Source organism: Amblyomma maculatum, chromosome 2, assembly GCF_055883805.1.
Source record: "Amblyomma maculatum isolate TAMU_Amacu chromosome 2, ASM5588380v1, whole genome shotgun sequence".
NCBI lineage: Eukaryota > Metazoa > Arthropoda > Arachnida > Ixodida > Ixodidae > Amblyomma > Amblyomma maculatum.
Window position 1 is genome coordinate 66,618,066 of NC_139345.1, and position 18,771 is coordinate 66,636,836.

Sequence of the window (18,771 nt, forward strand, 5' to 3'; positions counted from 1 at the left end):
CACACACACACACACACACACACACACACACACACACACACACACACACACACACACACACACACACACACACACACACACACACACACACACACACACACACACACACACACACACACACACACACACACACACACACACACACACACACACACACACGCACGCACGCACGCACGCACGCACGCGCGCGCGCGGTTTTTTTCTCTCACTGCGCCAGGCAGGAGTGGGGTACAGCAAAAAATACAAACAGAGCACTGCCGACGCCCTCGTATATATATATATATATATATATATATATAAGGAAAAACACTTTTTGCTCAAGAGAAGTATAAACGCTGTAGAGGTGCCGCGTGCACTCATCTATCCGGGTGACTCGAATATTCAAGCAAGAACCCTTTTAGCGATGTTCGAAGCGAAATAGAGATAAACGTTGATCAGCGTAATTAGCATGTGATTCTTCACTTCACATCCGCGAATGTCATTCAGGCATTGCGGAATCAAGGTGTAGGTGAGCTGTATTTGAAAGTACTGAAAGATATCTATAGTGGATGCACAGCAACCATAGCTCTGCATAAGGAAAGTAAAAATTGGAAAGGTGTGTGTTAGGCAGGGAGACACGATTTCCCCAGTACTATTCACAACTTGGTTAGAAGTATTCAGGGACTTAAAATGGGAATAGTTAGGGATAAGTGTTGATGGAGACTACTTCAGTAATCTGCGATTCGCTGATAACATTCAACTCAGGGGATGAACTACAAAGAATGATTGATGACCTATACAGGCAAAGAAAAAAAGGTAGGCCTAGAAAAACATGCAGAAGACTAATGTTCAATAGCTTTGGGGAGGAACAGCAGTTTACAATAGGTAGCGTGAAGTACTGGAAGTGGTAGGCGAATGTATACTTAGGACAGGTAGCAACCGCAGATCCGGACCATGAAAGGAAAATATCCAGGCTAATAAGATTAGGATGAAGCGCATTTGGAAAGTACTCGCAGGTTATGACTAGCAGCTTGCCGGTATCGTTTAAAAGGAAAGTACAGTTGCGTCTTGTACTCACCTATGGGGCTGAAACGTGGAGGCTAACGAAAAGGGTTCTAAGTTGAGAACAGCGCAGAGAGCTATGGAACGCAAAATGGTAGGCGTAACTTCCAAGAAAAAGGAAACGTGCAGAGTGGGTCAGACAAACAACGTGAGTTAATGGCATTCTAGTGGAAATCAAGAAAAAGAAGAAATGGGCATGGTCAGGGCATGTAGCGCAAAAAGAGGACACCGATGGTCGTTAAGGGCAGCGAATTGGATTCCAAGGGAAGGGAAACGTAGCTTGGGCGGCGAAAAGTTAGAGGGGCAGATGAGGTTAATGTTCGCAGGGGTCAAGTGGATGCAGCTAGCACAGGGCCGGATTAATTAGAGTAATAGGGAGAGGTCTGCGCCATGCAGTGGGTATAGCCCGGTTGATTATGATGATGATGATGATGATGATGATGATGATGACGAATCCTTTATAGCCAAGGAGAACGAGTCGACTGATGTATTCGCAGTCTCGGGCCGCAATGCGTTCCAATGCGTGGATCAGGAAAAGACGGAAGAGCGACGTACTAGTGCTCCCAAAATAAAACGGAGCACGTGCCCGCGTGGAAAAGTTGCTCTCATTCGTCCGGACTGTTTATCAAGCGAACACCAAGAGTGTCGAGCTGAACATCTGGGTTTCCCACACGCTCCCAAGCTATGCACATGCGCATCCGCTTACCAGGCGCGCCGCGAAATGAATAGTTTTCCATTCTTGTACTCCGTTTTATTTTGGGTGCACTAGTACTATACACCATTTGGATTCAAAGGCACCGTCACTTTTTATCATGTTTCCATCAGTCTGGCTCTGCTGAACCTCATGAAAGTGCCGAAACCAATTTTTGTTGTGTTATTGCTTATACTTCCAGTATTTGAATGGATGAATTAATGAAACGCTAATGCAGAGCAATAAATTGTGAGTAGGATCCTTAGTCAAGGGACCCATGCTCTGTACTTTCAGGCGTAGGCTGGTTGGCATGCACCCTCTGCTCATCTGAGATTATTTGTGTCCTGTTGTTTCAAACATTTTAATGAAGAACGCGGAGTTCTAACGGACTTGAGAAATCCAGCAGGCTTGAGAATATAAATATGGCAGGCGTTTCAGGGAAGCCGATTACTATCTAAAAAGAAAATAGGGTTGTTGAGGCAGAAAGATGTTTGCGACAGAATAGTACCAATGTAGTCGTACACATCGCATTATCAGATCCTAAAAGCTGATATGGCTATTACTAAAGGAATGCTGGACCGGATCCCGACAACCGCGGCCTCTTTTCTATGAAGGCGAAATGCAAGGCGCCCGTGTGCTGTGCGATTTCAGTGAACTTAAAGAACCCCAGGTGGTCAAACTTTCCGGAGCCCTCCACTACTAGACGTTTTTCATAATCTGAGTTTTTTTGGGACTTTACACCCCACAACCCAAACCAAACAGATAGACCGAATATATCTCATCAACACAGAGTACCAGCGAACGCCACAACCTGAACAGTTTCGGCATTCTCATCCCGGCTAAAGACCCCGCGATCCTCTCCATCCTACGCCCTGTCAGTTCAGCCTCCTAGTCAAACCTTTTCCCTGAAATGCCCATCTGCAACAACACAAGCCCCGCCGCCAAACCTGGGCAAAGAAGCATACCGTATGCCGTATGCGTAGAGGCTGGAGCGAGGAAACGGCAGCAGCCGCAGTGGACAATTCCCTTCAATCTATTTTTTACTCTCCGCATTCCCTCGATCACCTCATCAGAAATGGCCGAGTGCAGCTGTCACCCTTGCGATTGTCGAAACCGAAGCTCGAGTAAACTCACAAATCCAAAAATTCCACTAATAAATTTCGCACGCAGGTGAGTATGCCTGTTTTATTATTATATATATATTTTTTTTTCTGCAAGCTTACCTCGCCTGCTGTCATCATGCCCCGCCACGTGGGGCTTGTTTGGGTGCCTGCGCATTCGGAGAATCAGTGCGCCTGCTTATTTGAATTTTCTACAAAAGAAAAATATAGATATAATAAAGCTTACTAAATACAACTGGCAGAAATACCTTATTCTAGAAGACATATGGGTTTAATTATGGTTGGTTGGTTGGTTGGTTGGTTTGTGGGGTTTAACGTCCCAAAGCAACTCAGGCTATGAGAGACGCCGTAGTGGAGGACTCCGGAAATTTCGACCACCTGGGGTTCTTTTAACCTGCACTGACATCGCACAGCACACGGGCGCCTTGCTTTTCGCCTGCATCGAAAGACTGTCGCCGAGGCCGGTATTCTATCCCGCGTCCTTGGGAACATAATTAAACCACCCCGGCGGGTGGTGTAATTATGTTAATTTCTCCAACATCAATTGCTTTTGTACTGCGGATGTATTGTAACCTTTTGTCATCGTCTACTTTCCTGGTACTAGTACGTGAACTTCTGTGCATTCGATTGTATCAGGCTCTTTGGAGCTGCTGGCGCGAGTTTCGTTTTCCTGCAAAATATGTTTCCTTCGTTTTCTGACAGTTTAAATGTATTCGAAAAATGTATATCATAGTCTGTGACGAGTTAATACAAATACATGCGCATTTCTTGCATCAAAATTATTTTAGACATAGCACCCGTTTATACTTTACATTCTTTTGCATACTTTTTTCGTTTGTTCTAAGTGCATATATGTAATAACGTGACAGTCTGTTAGCCATGTCAATCAGGGGTAGGAGCCTTGTCAAGCTACTGCGTTTGTAGCTTTTTGCTCCTACCCTAGCATTTCTTTTCTGTTCATTGGGACAGAAAAAAAAATTCTGAATAAAGTTGATTTGATTTGTTTGATTCTGGCGGCGAGGCTGCCAAAAGCTTAGCCTGCGGGGCCTGATACGCCGGACACAGGCGGCCCTCGCGTCCGATTTCTCTTATGCGCATAGGCACATGTTCAGTGAGTTGACTCGGGCTTACATGGTCGAGAGACTGCTCCATTCCCCCCTCCCTCCCCCCCCCTTCCCCCTAGACAGTAGCCTATGGCTCCAAGCGCTATGGCTCCACCTCCAGAGCTAACCCTCCAGTCGGCACATATTAGGTCCTACTGCCACCAGACCCTCAGCAGAGTCCTTCATTCCCCCACCAAACCCTTCTGCAGCCTCTGCCACCACCCCACAGCAACCCTCGCTGCCCAGCGGATCACCCCCCGCGTGATCTGGAGCACTTCACCACCTGAGGAGAGTGGGAGACATAGGATCTGAGGACCCGGTTTGACAGGAGACGGATGGCAGAGCGCTGACGTCACAGAACATGAACCTCTGAGTGCAGTGGGTCATGTGGGGACTCAGCGGACTGCGTGCCCCAAACTACTACTGTTTCTGGAAAAACAAATAGCCGTCATAAGCTGTGCGATGTGAATGCATGCTTAAATATCTCCAGATGGAAAAATATTCCGGAGCCCATCACGACGGCGCCTTTTAACTCTTTCTTTCTTCCACCCCTCCTGTATCCCCTCCCTCAGGGAGCGGTTGAAATGTCCGCTAAGGATCGAAACACTTTCATTTTGTCACGTCAATCTATAAACTCCGAGAAGCAGCAAAAAGCAATTATAATCAACCTTAGGCCACCGAACGTATGCATGAGTGTAGGCCCGGCTATCGAAGCTCCGACAAAAGCAAAAATATGAATAAGAAAACAATCACTCGCATCCGGCATCGTTCGAGCACCAGCGCAAGAAATGAAAAACAGAGCGAGAGAAAGGAAGCGAGGTAATGCAGACAACAACAAAAAAGAAGAAAGATATCCGGCCTTCCTGTCGTCCGCGAGGCTAGACGATCTCCAATACGCCGCCAGCTGCATGCTCCGAGCTATTCATAGCACGACGCCAACTGCTCTAGCGACCTACCGACGACAGCCCGGAGTAAGTGTGCTTCTAACTCGATCTCTCGGTAAGATTTCGGGCGTTACGCAACCGTACCTCTCTCTCTCCCCCCCCCCCCCCCCCCCCCTTCCGACGTTCCTGTGAATTCCGCAGTGGCGCTATCCCTCCCTTTCCGCCGCCCCAGTTCAGGTGCTCGTTTCGATGCAGGATAGCCGGGCTTGCAAATATCTTTTTACTTACATCTTTGTTGTCTTTAAAAATAAACCACATACATATAAAAATCTGGCGGCCTATCTAGGTTGTCTACGTTTATAATGTTGCTTAGCTGCGTCGCTCACCTGCAGCATTAATCTACTAACAATTGACAAAGCTCTTCGCCGACTGTCGTTCGGGTCTATTAGCTATTGAAAAAGAAAACTGTCACCTAGTGTGGTCGATTTCAACAGGCCGTGGTTCTTTCATTTTGGCCCCGCCGTGGTGGCGCAGTGGTTGCGGGGCTCGACTACGGTTCCCAAGGACGCGGGATCGAATCCCGGCCTCGGCGGCCGCTTTCCGGTGGAGGCGAAAAGCAAGGCGCCCGTGTGCTCTGCGATGTTAGTGCACGTTAAAGAACCCCAGGTGGTAGAAATTTCCGGAGTCCTTCACTACGGCGTCTCTCATAGCCCAAGTCGCTTTGGGAAGTTAAACCCCACAAACCAACATTTTTCATTTTGCCTCCTCCGAAAAGCGCAACGTCAAGAAAAGGAAGGCAGATATATGCGTGAAAACAAAACAAAACATAGTATCTTAGATGTCTCCTAAGAGGCGAATGGCAAAAGCCTATCCTTCCTCTCTTATCATTTGCCTCTCATCGTCTGCCTTTTATCTGCGTTCGTTGCTTTACAGGAAAGGAAAGGTGCAGTATCTGTCCAACTTTCTCCGGCAAGTGTGAGTTTGGACGGTGCACCATCGTTCCTGTCGCATGGTGTTCCTTGGCGCGCGTTCATGTGTGGCATTGCAGATGGCAGGAACGCTAGACAAGAACACACCTCGCGGAATCTTGCGGAATATGACAGATCTCGCGCACTACTCTCGCGCACGGGATTTCGTTCCATGAGCCGAGAAAGAATTTCGCCTTAAAAATTAAATTCAGTGCGCCTACTGCTACACTATATCCTAACCTGGTGGTATGAGTGCGTTTTGTTGCCCACACCACGATGTGGAGCAGCATCTTCGCCATCGAATGGGGTCCGGTACGTTGCACCTGTATGCATTAGGAATTCAGAGACCAACACAAACCCAATGTTTCATCCCCCTCTCCCCCCTTTTTGTTTTACTCAGCGGTAGGCCCCAGCACTAAATTTAAGAAAACGCTGTGCTGTGCGATGTCAATGCACGTTAAAGATCCCCAGGTGGTCGTTGTTGTTGTAGCTGTAGGAAGAAGGAAAAGAAAATGCATGGGCCTGCTACTGGCTCTGTAGCTGAGCCACCTCCGCTGCCTCGTGCGGACAGAAGAGAAAATAAAGAAAAAAATTGGAAGTGGCTTACCTTGGTTAAGCCTGGTAATTGCAAAAGCAATAGCTATGGCTACGCCTAGGTTCAGCTGGTGGTGTAGCTGGTTGTGGTGATTGCGCATCTCAGACCCCTGACAAAATCCGCTTTTCTCTGGAGCACACTCCCCGCTGAAGCGTTGTGTGTGCACTAGGTGTGAGTGTCGATCGATGCGAGCGAGCATCACGCGATAGCTTTCTTTGAAGGCCATTAAATAACGCTATGAAATCATACCTCATTGAAACAGCGCTGCTAGCCATTTTATTGCGAAAGCAAACTACTTTCACTTTTCAGCCCTTCGCGTAGCGAGGCGGTAGCTACCATTAACCTTTAGCGTGACTAAATTTTATTTGTATTTATACATTTCGGGAAGCGATGCGATGACTGAGGTCTCGGCTAATCTATACGCAGAGCAAGAAGGAGCTGAAAAGCTTAAGAAACACGCAAAATATCATGCATTACAAGCGCTGTGTGTTGTTTTTTTTTCTCTCACGGGCCTATCGCTCGGTAAACTACTCTCTTCCTTGTCTCCTTTTGAGTGATTACTTTGTAAACATAGCATGTGTGAAAGGAAATTAAACGCACATTCCTGTAAAATGATCAATTTAATGCTCAGTTTTGAGTTCAATCATTTCAGGCCACCTTCCTGTCTTGTAGTAATGCAAGGACATGTAGCAATCATTATACTGTTTTAAATTAAAATATGTTGTTCCTCATTATGTGTACATCCTCCAAAATCATCAAGCAGTAATAGTAACGCACATGTAGTGATGGTCGATAATTTCTTTCTATACTGAACTGCTCAGATTGCACTGGGCACCGTGTCCTCTCATTGAGTGGTCGCAATGACCGAGAAAATACACATCATACTTCCCGTTGACTTTTCACATTCTGTGCATACACTATTAGCAGTTCACAAAAAAACAACAAAAAACTTTGATTTTCAAAACAAGAAAAAATAATGTGAAATGTCAGCTGAAAATCTGGTTTAAGGCTGTTGCTAAAACACAGAAGGTATTGAATGTCTGTTGAGTTCCTTTGTACTCATTAAGAAAACATTAAGACCAAACCAGAAACTCAAAACCCATTTTCGTAAGGGCGCGTGATGCGCTCAAGTGGCACCGCTGAAGCCCTGTTTCTTTTTTATTATTGTGCGAGGTTTTGTTTAATACCGGTAAAGAGCTAGTTTGCATAAACGCTAGCTCTGTGCAGACATTTCAGTCCGCTGTTTTTTAAGACGTTCTTCAACTTTTGTACTGCCACTTAGTTCCTCAAGCCAATAATTACAGCTAACAGGAGTCTGTACTAAATGTTAAATTTTTAAGAGCGAAAAAAAAAATACTGCAGACTCGGTCACGTGAGTCATTAGCCTTCCGATGATTGCGCTATATATACGTTAGGGGACAGTGCCTTTTTTTCAAAGCCTTGGTTACATTTAGCTGGGACGCCTGGTGTATGAATGCGACAGTGGAGCTGGACTTGTGTTATACTCTTCATGAATCATGCCAGCCTCCGCTTAGTTATCACGCAACCATGCTGAGAACAGCTGCGGCAACAGCAGATATAAAACCGCTCCTTTTGCCTGAATGGCATTTATTTCCTAATGTACAGGGTGATCCACTTCTAGCTATAACACGGTTACTGCTTTCAAAGCAGCATTGCGTCGGATGCAGGCGCTTATCGATATATGCACAGTGGAACGCGGAGGTGATGCTTCGCATGGCCTGCCGCCTAGCTTTATGGAATGGCCGGGTCAGACGCACTGATCCTTTGAAAGCAGTGGCCGCGTTATAGCTAGAAGTGGATCACCCTGCACATCATGTTGCATTCTTCCGACTCATCTTATTTCCGTAACAGCATGAAAATGGCACAAAAAGCTCTCAAATGAGAGCACAATCCACAGTACTCTGTACAGTACGACCGATGTCTATCCTGAAACTGTAACCAAACCGGAACCAAACCAGGAACGGTATTACAGAACTGCGTTCAGTTCGGAACGCTCTGCGATTGGCTGGGAGCACTTCCGCTCAAAGCCTCTCGGAAGGTGCCGTGACGTAAAAGCGTTCAATTCAGCGGCAGCGCTTCTAACCAATCACAAAGCGTTCCGAAATTGAACGCCAATAATAATAATTGGGTCAAAGGAAGGGAAAGGCGCAGAATCTGTCACACTTGTGCCTGTGGACACCTGAACCGCGCCGTAAGGGAAGGGAGTAATATGGGAGTTAAAGTGGAAAGAGAGAAAGAGGAGCCGTAGTGGAGGGCTACGGAGTAATTTCGACCACCTGGGGATCTTTAACGTGCGCTGACATCGCACAGCACACGGACGCCTCTTCGTTTCGCCTCCATCGAAACGCAGCCGCCGAGGTCGGGTTCGAACCCGGGAATTCCGGACAGTAGTCGGGCGTCTTACCACTGTACCACCCCGGCGGGGCAAAAAACTGAACGCCAACTGAACGCAGTTCTGTAATACCGCCCCAGGCTACACCAGAGGCGCGAATTCTACACGCGTTTGCGTAAACAAATGACACTTCATCTGTTCGTTTTCACCTGTTCGCATTTAGACTTCGAATCGTACAGAACACACAGTTCTGCAGCAACTCCACCTACGATATCAGGTGATATACCGATAAGGTAAGCAACCTAAAGGTTATTTCAGCTCCAACACCGCCACCGTAACACCGCGGAGCGGTTAACGAAAAGCAGCAGCAGCGCCACTTTTTCTGAAGGCCGCCGCTGCAGTGGCCGCTCCCCAGTTCGCAGCCAGTGAGTGCGAGTCAGGAGAGTGGAGAAAGGTAAGGAAGGGAGTGAGTGAGAGGGAGGCAGCAAGAGAGGGCACGCGCAACGGCGGGCCCCTCAAGAGCTCCAATCGAACCGAGTGGCCCGTGTGGGGCTCTGATGAGGCCCCCCCCACCTTCGGCCCCCCGACAACCCAACGGCTGCCTCTGGCCGTTGTCTCGACGTCGCGTAGTCCACGAATGCAAGAAACTCGAACTCAGTGAACCAGTCCATTAACCATCGGAAGCGCACCGTTGGGGATACGCACACAACAACGGAAACGACGGTCACCGCGCTGCGCTCAGGTGAGTTGCCACAGCCGCTGCGCCCGCCATGAGTCCACGCGTGCGTGCAACGGTCGCCTTTGAAATGCCGCCGCCACTGTTTTGGGGTGAGAGTGCGTATTGCTGCCGCTGCTCATTCTGAAGTCTGAGGAGCGCTCGCCACCTACGTCCTTCGCCGTCAGCGCCCTACTCGCGTACGAAATCTACGCGCCGTTGCGTCACTAAAATACGTTATCGCCATCGGTAGCCCGCTGCCATGGAGTTAATATACTGCCCGCTGAAAACAAGTAGTAGTCAATGCCGTTGTCGCGCCCGGGCGCCTATTGATTTCGACGGACGGTGACTACACCGTGCCGATGCGCGCTTTTCGACATAATAAAGTACAGTGTTTATGTATGGTCTAGCTGTAACTGAGAAAAACACAGAGGCGCATTTTTGTCAGTGTTCTGTCATTTTAACGCGTTTTGTACTAAATAAGAAGTTCACGCGCACCGTTTTTTTACCTCATCATCACATGACATACATTTTAATTCCAGTAAGTACAACTGGGGCGTTACAGACATTTTATCAGAATCACAGTGTGTGACGATCGGTCCGTATCCGGGACCATACAACGTGTGCGTTCTCTAGCGCAGCAAGAGCTGCACGACGGTTCCCTTTAAGCCCCCTGATCGCCTGGCGGTCGGCGGGCTGGTAGCATACCTGTACGCTTCGCTGAACACCGTGTACTCTACATACTCCGCGCACAGATGGACTCGCGCAACGTCTTTCCGGTGCCGTTCCATTTCCGCAAGAACGGACGCTGCGAACAACCGACGGCGAGCCGGTTGGTCGATCAGGCGAGAACGAGCTGCTGCACCGATCGCCAAGGTAAACAAAGTCCGTATTTAGAAAAGCGTAAACACAGGTCGCTGCAGGCGCACACCGCCCGTTCGCAAAACGATGGGAAAGAAAGCACAGCCACGAGTGGGAGCTTTAGTCAGTGTGCGCCCCGAGTTTAGCCCCTCGAGGAGCGTGCAGCTCGGAGGGCCCGTCACGCCGGACGGCCGATCAAGAGCCGTGTACGGCGAGCGCCGTTCTGCCCTCTGGCGTGACGGCCGACGCATTCCGCGGGAGCCGTTGACCCGCCGACCGAGGCTGCGCAGGCAGCGGCGGCGGCCGGCTGACCGGTGTGTGTGCGTGTGTGCAAGCCGCCTGTGCCCTGCGCAGGATACCGGCCTTGAGCCCTGGGCCATGGCCGGGACCTCCCGGGCGGCGCCGTGATGTCGAGCTCGGCGAGCCTCGAGGCGTCCGCCACGCCGCCAACGCTCAAGATGTCCAGCCGGCAGCTGCTTAACGTCAGCTCGCTCAGCAAGCACTCAGCCCCGGGCGGAGGCACACCGCTGCTCGTGGCTGACGCGCGCAGGCGCCTACAGCTAGCATCTGCGTCGCGCCTGGCCGTGCACCAGCTACTGGGCTCGCTGGCGCTACTCTGCCTCCTCTCGCTACTCATGGCGTTCCTCGCGCTCTTCTTTCTGCAACGCGTGGCCAGCGCAGGCCCGCAAAATTCGAACAACAGCCCGGAGGAGCATCTGGCCCTCTACCAGGTGGCCGTGGCCATGAGCACGCTCACCATCTCGCTCAACTTGTGCTGCCTCTTCGTCTGTTGCATCCAGTTCCTGCTCGGTGTCAAGCTGCTACGCACGCCGAACGGACTGGACAGGTCGGAACACAACTAAATTAGTTGCCCTCATAATTACGTCAACTTCTCTGTAGTGCAGTGTCCATACATTGCTCAGGTTATTAAATTTCAAACATAAGTGCCTCCTTCCCACCTGTCTGTCCCCTTTCAGCTTGACTCATATTTTACCTTCTTAAAAGTCATTAACCAGCTCATGTCACTGAACCTCGGAGGCCTCCATAAACAAATGCTACGCTTGTTGAAAGGTGCAATGGCTACTCTCCAAAGGTTTCTTTTCTCGTAAAATGCCACCACAGGTTACTATAACCCAAGTTTTTAGACTGGTCAAAATTTTGAGGACAGTGCCACTGTCCTGTGGAATCGTATTTCTGCTTACCTATTACCAATGCTTATACCTAATGATTAAGAAATATGCCCAGCTTTTGGCATATCAATCTGCAGCTGTTGCCAGCTAATCTGAAACTCAATGGAGAATGCATAGGGTACTGTGCTGAAAATGCGCAGACCAGTTTCGGGAATGCATTTAGGCACATGACCATGCAAAAATATTGTTACCGAAACTGGTGGTTTGTATAGTTCCATCTGAAACAGCATAACTTAAATTTTCTTAGCGTTCTACTCAGCATCGTTTTGCTATCTTGATGCAGGACAAACATGTTCATCAAGAGGAGTTCACATACTCGAGTGCTGGCTATTGCTGGCTTCTTCTTGTCAATACCAGTCTTTTTCACAGGTGGGTAAACCTTGGTATACTTATACATATCGAAGATTGTGCACGCTCTTGTTTCAGCAGAAGTTATCATACAAGGTGTACAAGTTGATTCGAAACTGCGCAAATATAACACAAGGCAGCAAACATCACAGGTACTTTTGCCAACTTCTTGACAGGGCTTTGTTCCATTAAAAACTTCGTGAGCTGTTTGTTCTCTCTGCACTACTAAAGTTCTAATCATGTTGTGCAGCCTCTTATAGCAATACTTGGTGCATCAAATTCAAAATTTTGTGGTTTAAAGTGCTTATATCAGTCTTGCTGGTAGTTTTTGAAAGGTGAATCGATGCAAGGTGCCTGGTACTTGCCATCGATGCTGTTTTTGTGGCTGGCATGCCTAGTCTTGCACCTGTTCAGTCCCATGTTGCCCAATCATTGCCTTTCTAGCTCTGCTTTACTTCCCAAGCTGTCTGATGCAAACAAACCTCCTGGATGCTCTTTTAGTTTATTTTCATGCATTTCTTTCATGCACTGAATGTAAAAGATTCCTGAGCTATGGTCAGAGAAGAAAGAAAACCCGAATAAACTTGCCATCTTTATAGCTATTGCACTTGAAAACACTTTCTGGCACATTAGAAATGAAACTGATTTGCTAAATGCCATACTCTCAGTTCAGATTACGATACATTTACTTCTCACCAGCACCTTAATTGGAGCCTACTGAAAACATTTAATGGGTTTACTGGAGGGATATAGCAGATAATGTTTGTTCGCTATTGGCCGCATTGCGGCTGCCGTTGCCACTGATGATGATGGAGACATTTGCTCTGTCTTGCAGGAGTAATCCTCTTCACATTCATCCACTTCCATGAGCTGCCAGCCATTGTGACCAGTGTTGTGATTGGACTGGGCATTGTCTTCTGTGGTGTGGCTTCGGTTCATAACGTCTACCTCTGGCAATGGGAGAAGACCTGTGCCACTCGAGAACTGGTCGAGAGCCGAGCGTTGGGTGTACAGCCGGACTTGACCCACACCCTCGAGCTGTCGACACTGGTGTGAATGTGGCCGTGTGAGACATTCCATGAGAGGCAGTGAACACCACTTGGGATAGAAATCAGTGGACAGAGCAAGACCCATCATTGCCAGTGAACGCCTCTTCAGACGGTGATGTGTGTGTTTGTTTGCCTGGAATCTTTTTAGCGTGTGATAAGGGAAGCTGATCAGTACAGGCCTCTCCTAAGGAAAGCAAGCCATCATCAGCCTTTGCAGGCAGTCTACACATGATGCAGTTACTGTGCAGACCTTCCATGGCCGAGATAAGACATAATTAGTTACACGAAAAGAGAAAAAGTTATTTCAGTCCCGAATTTAAGGCTACTAAGTACTTGACCATGGAAGTGTTGCATGCTGCTTTAAACTCATTTAACTTCTTTTGCAACGAGTCACACTTATTTATTCCGATCTTCCAGCCATGCTGCAACATTTGTATGTAAAAGTGAATTGTGCTAATTACCCGAGGCAGCCAAAGCAATGAAGCTTGGCATCAACAAAGCTACGGCTAAAAGCATTTTTTCAGTCATCCTTGAATGCTCATGAAAAGACTAGCTTAGATAAAGTATGCCACGTGTATGCAGGAATTAGCTTTTCTATAGAAGACTGGGCACAACAACCAGTACTGTTGTCAAGCTGCTGAACACTAAAAGAACTTGTGCTGAAGGATCACTAGCAAATTTTACTTACTGCTGCAAGCTGCACACTAAGCCCCATAAGTTACTATTTGGCCTTTCATACAAATTCTGGTGTCAATCATTTATTCGTAAAGTGGAAAAGACATCTGGTAATGCAGGCAGACAAAGATAAGCATCACATAACTAGTGCCATGATGTGCTGCTGCATCTCATGCACAGTTCACACTACAAATATTTTAGTCCTAGAGGGTTGTTCTTGAGATATACATTTTGCTATTTTCACACATCTCACTTACAAGAGCCTCTTGGTGTGAAAACCAAGTCAAAGTATCACTTTTCTTATTCAGCCTTGATGCAACTTCATTCAAAATGATGCTGTGATGTTATGAACAAAATCATCTATTTTATGTGTGCGAGAAATGCTAATGACCTGGTTGTGGGAATGCTTTTCTGGGAAAAAAAGAATTAAGCCACACTTGCAAGGATGCATCGAAAGAGGCCTGAAGGCACAAAATATCATTTTCACAGTCATCGCAAATGAAACTACTATATATACCAACTCAACCAGTTTGTAGCGCCCCCTCAAAACTAGACAGCATACTTTGCCATTAAAATTCATAACTTGCCAAACAGACAATAATACCTTACCCTGGAGTACAAGCAGTTAAAATATTAGCTCATGCTACTTAGCTGATAGATCAGTGGAATGCAAATATGAAAGAAAAACAAGAGCAGTCTTCTCTCCCCCTCCCCCATCCTTTTTGGCCTTTAGGGAAGAATTAAGCTGAAGTAGGTCTGTACAATTACTTGCTTGGTGGCCAACTTAATAACCGAAGTTATTGTGGGAGTTGCATGTACTGATTTGCTTTGCTTCGACCTCTAGCATTCTTCTAGGCCTGTATAGCTGTACTTGTAACACATGGAAGCTTGCAGATGCAGGCACTTTCAACAGGGTGTGTGAAATGCTGTGTGAGAGACGTGCTCATGCTAAAGGACAAGAGATTATGGAATAGCTTGCGTGTCATAAACACAGTAAACGCGATGTAAATGTTGGTATTTATGCACACACACCAAATTAATGAATTGTAGCCCCTCTGGTACTGTACATCAAATATGCTTTACGGGGGGGAACACAAACAAATTATCAGCCCAAAAATCGAAAATTGTTTATTCTGTCATCACAACATATAAGGTTTGCCTTCATAATTTTCCTTTTAAGGCTCCTCACTCTCATTTGTTGCATGATGAAACAATGAATCTTATCCCCTTAGGTAAGCACCTGAACGAATGCCAGACACAGTTAATGCCACTGCTGTTTCTACATTCACGAGCTGAAAGTGCTCGTCAGATGTGACCTATTGTGCTATTGTTGGTTGACTTGCGAGCGCAGAAGCTTCACATTTGCAGAATCATGTATCAGTCAGGTGCAGTATGGAAAGGGTGCCTATTCATTCAGCAAAAGATCTGTGCTGTTTCAGATGCAGTCACTGAAGATCCACTTAGGTAAACTTAACACCTATCTTTGATTACTTATTGCAAATGTTCCATTCTTTCACACAATGAATGCACTGAGAACAACTAAGTTTGGGGAAACATAATTATGTCTACAAAAGATGCTACACTAAACAAAATGTGAATGCAAATGAAAAACAAGCATGTTGCATGCATACCGACTATTGCATTACTACCTAATCGAGATGGGTGTTAACGTTTCTCCCTGTCCCACTCTACCCCTGCACAACTTGGACCTGCTTGTACAGAAATTTTACTTAGCAGTAGTATTCCGCAAACTGTTCTGCATACAATGTTTGGCTGTGGTACTTGCCCAATTTGTCAAAAGAAGAGCATTGTGTTGTTTACTGTGCCATACAGGAAGTGTACAATATCGCAGCTCAAAAAGTAAAGTGCCCTCTGTACATAGGCTAAATGCAAAGCATCTGTTGCTCCCCGCTTTGTTTTCTGGCAGGGCTTAGTGCTGTTCACAACTGCATTACAGTCGTTTCTTATGCAGTAGTGTGTATATTGTTGATAAAGGCCACTTGAATGCAGTGGCAAGTGTTTGTTCGTTTGACTCAAAGAGGCAAGTACCCCATACAAAGTTTGTGTAGTCAAAATGCAATGCAGGTGCGGTAGAATGCCGTAATCCTATTCTAATTCTATCCCATTTTCCTTACTTTAGAAGTTTGGGTGCATCCTTTACACTGGGTCAGGCAAGGGTACTTGTGCCGGTCTCCATTACCAGCTCAGCAGTGTGTATGTTGTTGAGTAGCATGAACTAAGTGAGTTGGGTGGCTAGGTTGGTGTTGATAAAACATGGCTCACTGCTGCACGTCCATACCTCTTGCCTTTGGGACCTATTATATTGCCTGAAGGTCGCCTTACATTTGTTGTAAATTATGCATTGTGTGCCTTTGTGAAAGGCCGGCTTGTTGCCATGTTGTGTGTGCCTGTTGGTAGCGCTGCTGTTGTTGCAAAGCTATAATAGTCAAATCACATTGTGCCCTGTACAGAAGCGACTCTGTTCGCTTGCAAAGTATTTTATTTTGAGGTATCAACCACACAAGTCAGTGCAGTGAAAAAACAAATGAAAAAAAAAAAAAAAAAAGTGTTCTGTGAAAACTTCAACACACCATGCAAGAAAAATGGGTGATGCGTGTGTACACAAATGGCGTCTTCTCTGCACTCCTTTTGGTGCCGCTTCGACACATCTGTTGCAAGTACAAAAAAATGTTGCACTGCCTGCAGTGTTTGTCTTGAGAGCAAACACATGTACATACAAAGTGAATATAATATTTCCTGCACTTTGTCTGCTTGGTCTCCTGAGTGCAATGTGTCTAAAGCGAGAGTTCTTGTCTCAGACACAGGTTTTGTTTGCTGCCATTTTCCAAGAAGGCATACTAATTAATCAAACACTATGCACTACTTGTCATGGCAATTTCGAGTATCACATATATTTCAAAACACACAGCTTTATGCTCAAATGAGGCTGAACAACACCTAAACTTTCATCTTCTTAGAGATGAGGCATTTGAATTATGCTGTTTACCAGTGCGTTTACTGTTCCTTTCTCTATCAATTCAGACAGTGAAACAAATACTGCCAGTAGAACACACATGACAGTGTATACAAGTGTGAAGGAAAACAAATAAACACTCTACTGACTAAACAATCTAGGCTGAACTTGTGCAACACCAATGTTGCCAGCCATCACAAGTTAGATCCCTTTTCTTACAGTCCTAACAAAGCCAGCATCTAATGCCCTTTTATTGTTAGTTCCACAAGCTAGCTGTATAGAGTGTACACAACATGTTAGGAACTGCACTTCCATTCTTCTGCTTAAATTCAATTACCATGTGGCAATATATTGGGGGAAAAAAAATCTTAGCACCAAGGTATTCTGTCCTGAAAACTGAATGCCTATGCACGTTCTACCTGAGTTGTTTTGGCAAATACTACCAGCCAAGTTCAGCTAACACCCCCCTAGAATATTTAGAGTGTTGGCAAGATGACTACACCTCAGAAAAGAGTTGCATATTAGGCACCTTATTTACAACGGTAGCCACGACGAAAAATTACTTGTTCTCTTTGTTTTCACAGCACTTCTAAAACCAGGCTCTTGCCCTCATGTTTCCATTGAGCAAGACCACAAATGCACAGAACTACATGAAGCACTGTGCATCAATAATGTTATAAAAAAAATGGTTCTATTGACAGCCACCACCACAGGGCACCTCCAATGCAGAAAACACCATGCAAAACAGGTGTCATACATGATCAGAACTACTGTAGCGTCACTGAAGCTACTCACTAGCCTTCCAAGAAGCACTCTCTAACATTCCAAAAAATAAAAGGACATTGCGACTGTAATAAAAAAGGGTAGTTTCTATAGAGAAATCTTGCAGCTAACTTATACACATCTGTAGAGTGTGAAGGTTCACGGCTGCTACACATGATGCCAAAGGCATACACGCAACACATACTGAGGAAAGACATCTGCTTGTGATGCCACTTCACTATGGACATAAGCTGCTCATGAAATGGCACACTTTTGCAAGGAAACAGCTTGCAGTGGCTTTCAAGGAGCCTTTATGACTCTCTTCTTATAATCCAGAAAATAAATCTAGGTGCATCACACACTGAAGGCAATTGCCTCACAATACAAACTAAGTAAAATTCACCTGACAAACAGCATCTGCAGCTAGCATGTGCAGTAGACCAAGTTGTCACTGCATTTTTCACAAAGAGAAAGTCTAAGCAGTAGGCAAGAGGAGGCTCCCATATGAAAGTACAAGAAGAACACAAAAGACCGAACTATTGCTTTTGTGCCGGTGTCCATACTACCTGCCGATCCTTTGCAAACATTGTGTGTGTCAACTGGCACAAGAGGCAACATAACTGCAGAACACACTGTGCCCAACAAAAAAGACACAGCAAAGCTAACTACACAGTATCTTCTCCAGCAACAAGCATAGGGCACAATACAAACAGTCAACTTCAAACTTAGCAGTTGGCTAAGAAGAAGCCACACAATGGCCCTAAGGACACATCAACAAGGAAATTGGAATGTCTTCAGACGCACTCACAACACCAAGCACTAGGGCAGGAACGTCGAAATCGGATTTCAACAGAAGCACGCACTGATATGGCCCGGTGTCAAGGAATAAGAACGCAGACTTTGGTGGTGGCAGAACCCGTGGATCACTTTGCTTTACCTGAAAGAAATACGAATGAAAAGCAGGCACGGAGAAATATGGGGAAAATTTTTAAGCAATGCAGGTAACGCAAAGATAACCAGAAATACAACAGCTACGATACGTGACCTAGTGAGTTTTGGTGCAGTCGTATCCTAAAAACCCTGTACATGAGAAATGAAACAGCATACAAAATTAAAATTCATAGTATTAACTGCAAACAACCCACAAAACGTACATTTAGCTCCTATAAGATGGTGCATCATTCTCAGGGTCATTAATAATATCCTTTAGCCACTGTTATGTCCTAAAGATGATGTTTCCTTGCAGTGCAATGACTATGGCTGTTGTCCACCACCAATACACCCACATAAAGTGATGTGACTTGAAGATAGAATGGTGCGTGTTTGGTGTCACTCAATTGCAGTGGTGGAACCAAACAGGAGCCTTGTAGCAGCGTTTGTAACAGAAGAAAATGAAATCTGCAGCGGAAACTTTCAGGTTTTGTACAATAAAATACAATAC

At 46.1% G+C, this 18,771-nt stretch overlaps 2 protein-coding genes across 3 annotated transcripts in view; one reads left to right on the top strand and one right to left on the bottom strand.

Annotated features, from left to right (window-relative positions):
• Positions 1–9,162: 9,162 nt before the first annotated feature.
• On the top strand, positions 9,163–16,174 carry LOC146198870 (uncharacterized). 2 transcript variants are annotated; one of them, XM_084594339.1, is made up of 4 exons: positions 9,163–9,498; positions 10,687–11,179; positions 11,806–11,891; positions 12,706–16,174. In XM_084594339.1, exons 2-4 carry the CDS (start codon positions 10,740–10,742, stop codon positions 12,924–12,926), a joined length of 747 nt encoding a protein of 248 aa, XP_084450465.1. In that variant the 5' UTR covers positions 9,163–9,498; positions 10,687–10,739; the 3' UTR covers positions 12,927–16,174. The 2 variants fall into 2 exon arrangements, with proteins under 2 accessions (XP_084450465.1, XP_084450467.1); XM_084594341.1 differs by lacking the exon at positions 9,163–9,498 and adding an exon at positions 10,102–10,347.
• LOC146198871 (uncharacterized) overlaps positions 16,145–18,771 on the bottom strand; it is a 56,264-nt gene continuing 53,637 nt past the window's right edge. Inside the window, exon 18 of the mRNA XM_084594338.1 lies at positions 16,145–18,267. Coding sequence (XP_084450464.1) covers positions 18,254–18,267 — 14 coding nt within the window. The 3' untranslated portion in view covers positions 16,145–18,253. The remainder of the gene's footprint in view (positions 18,268–18,771) is intronic.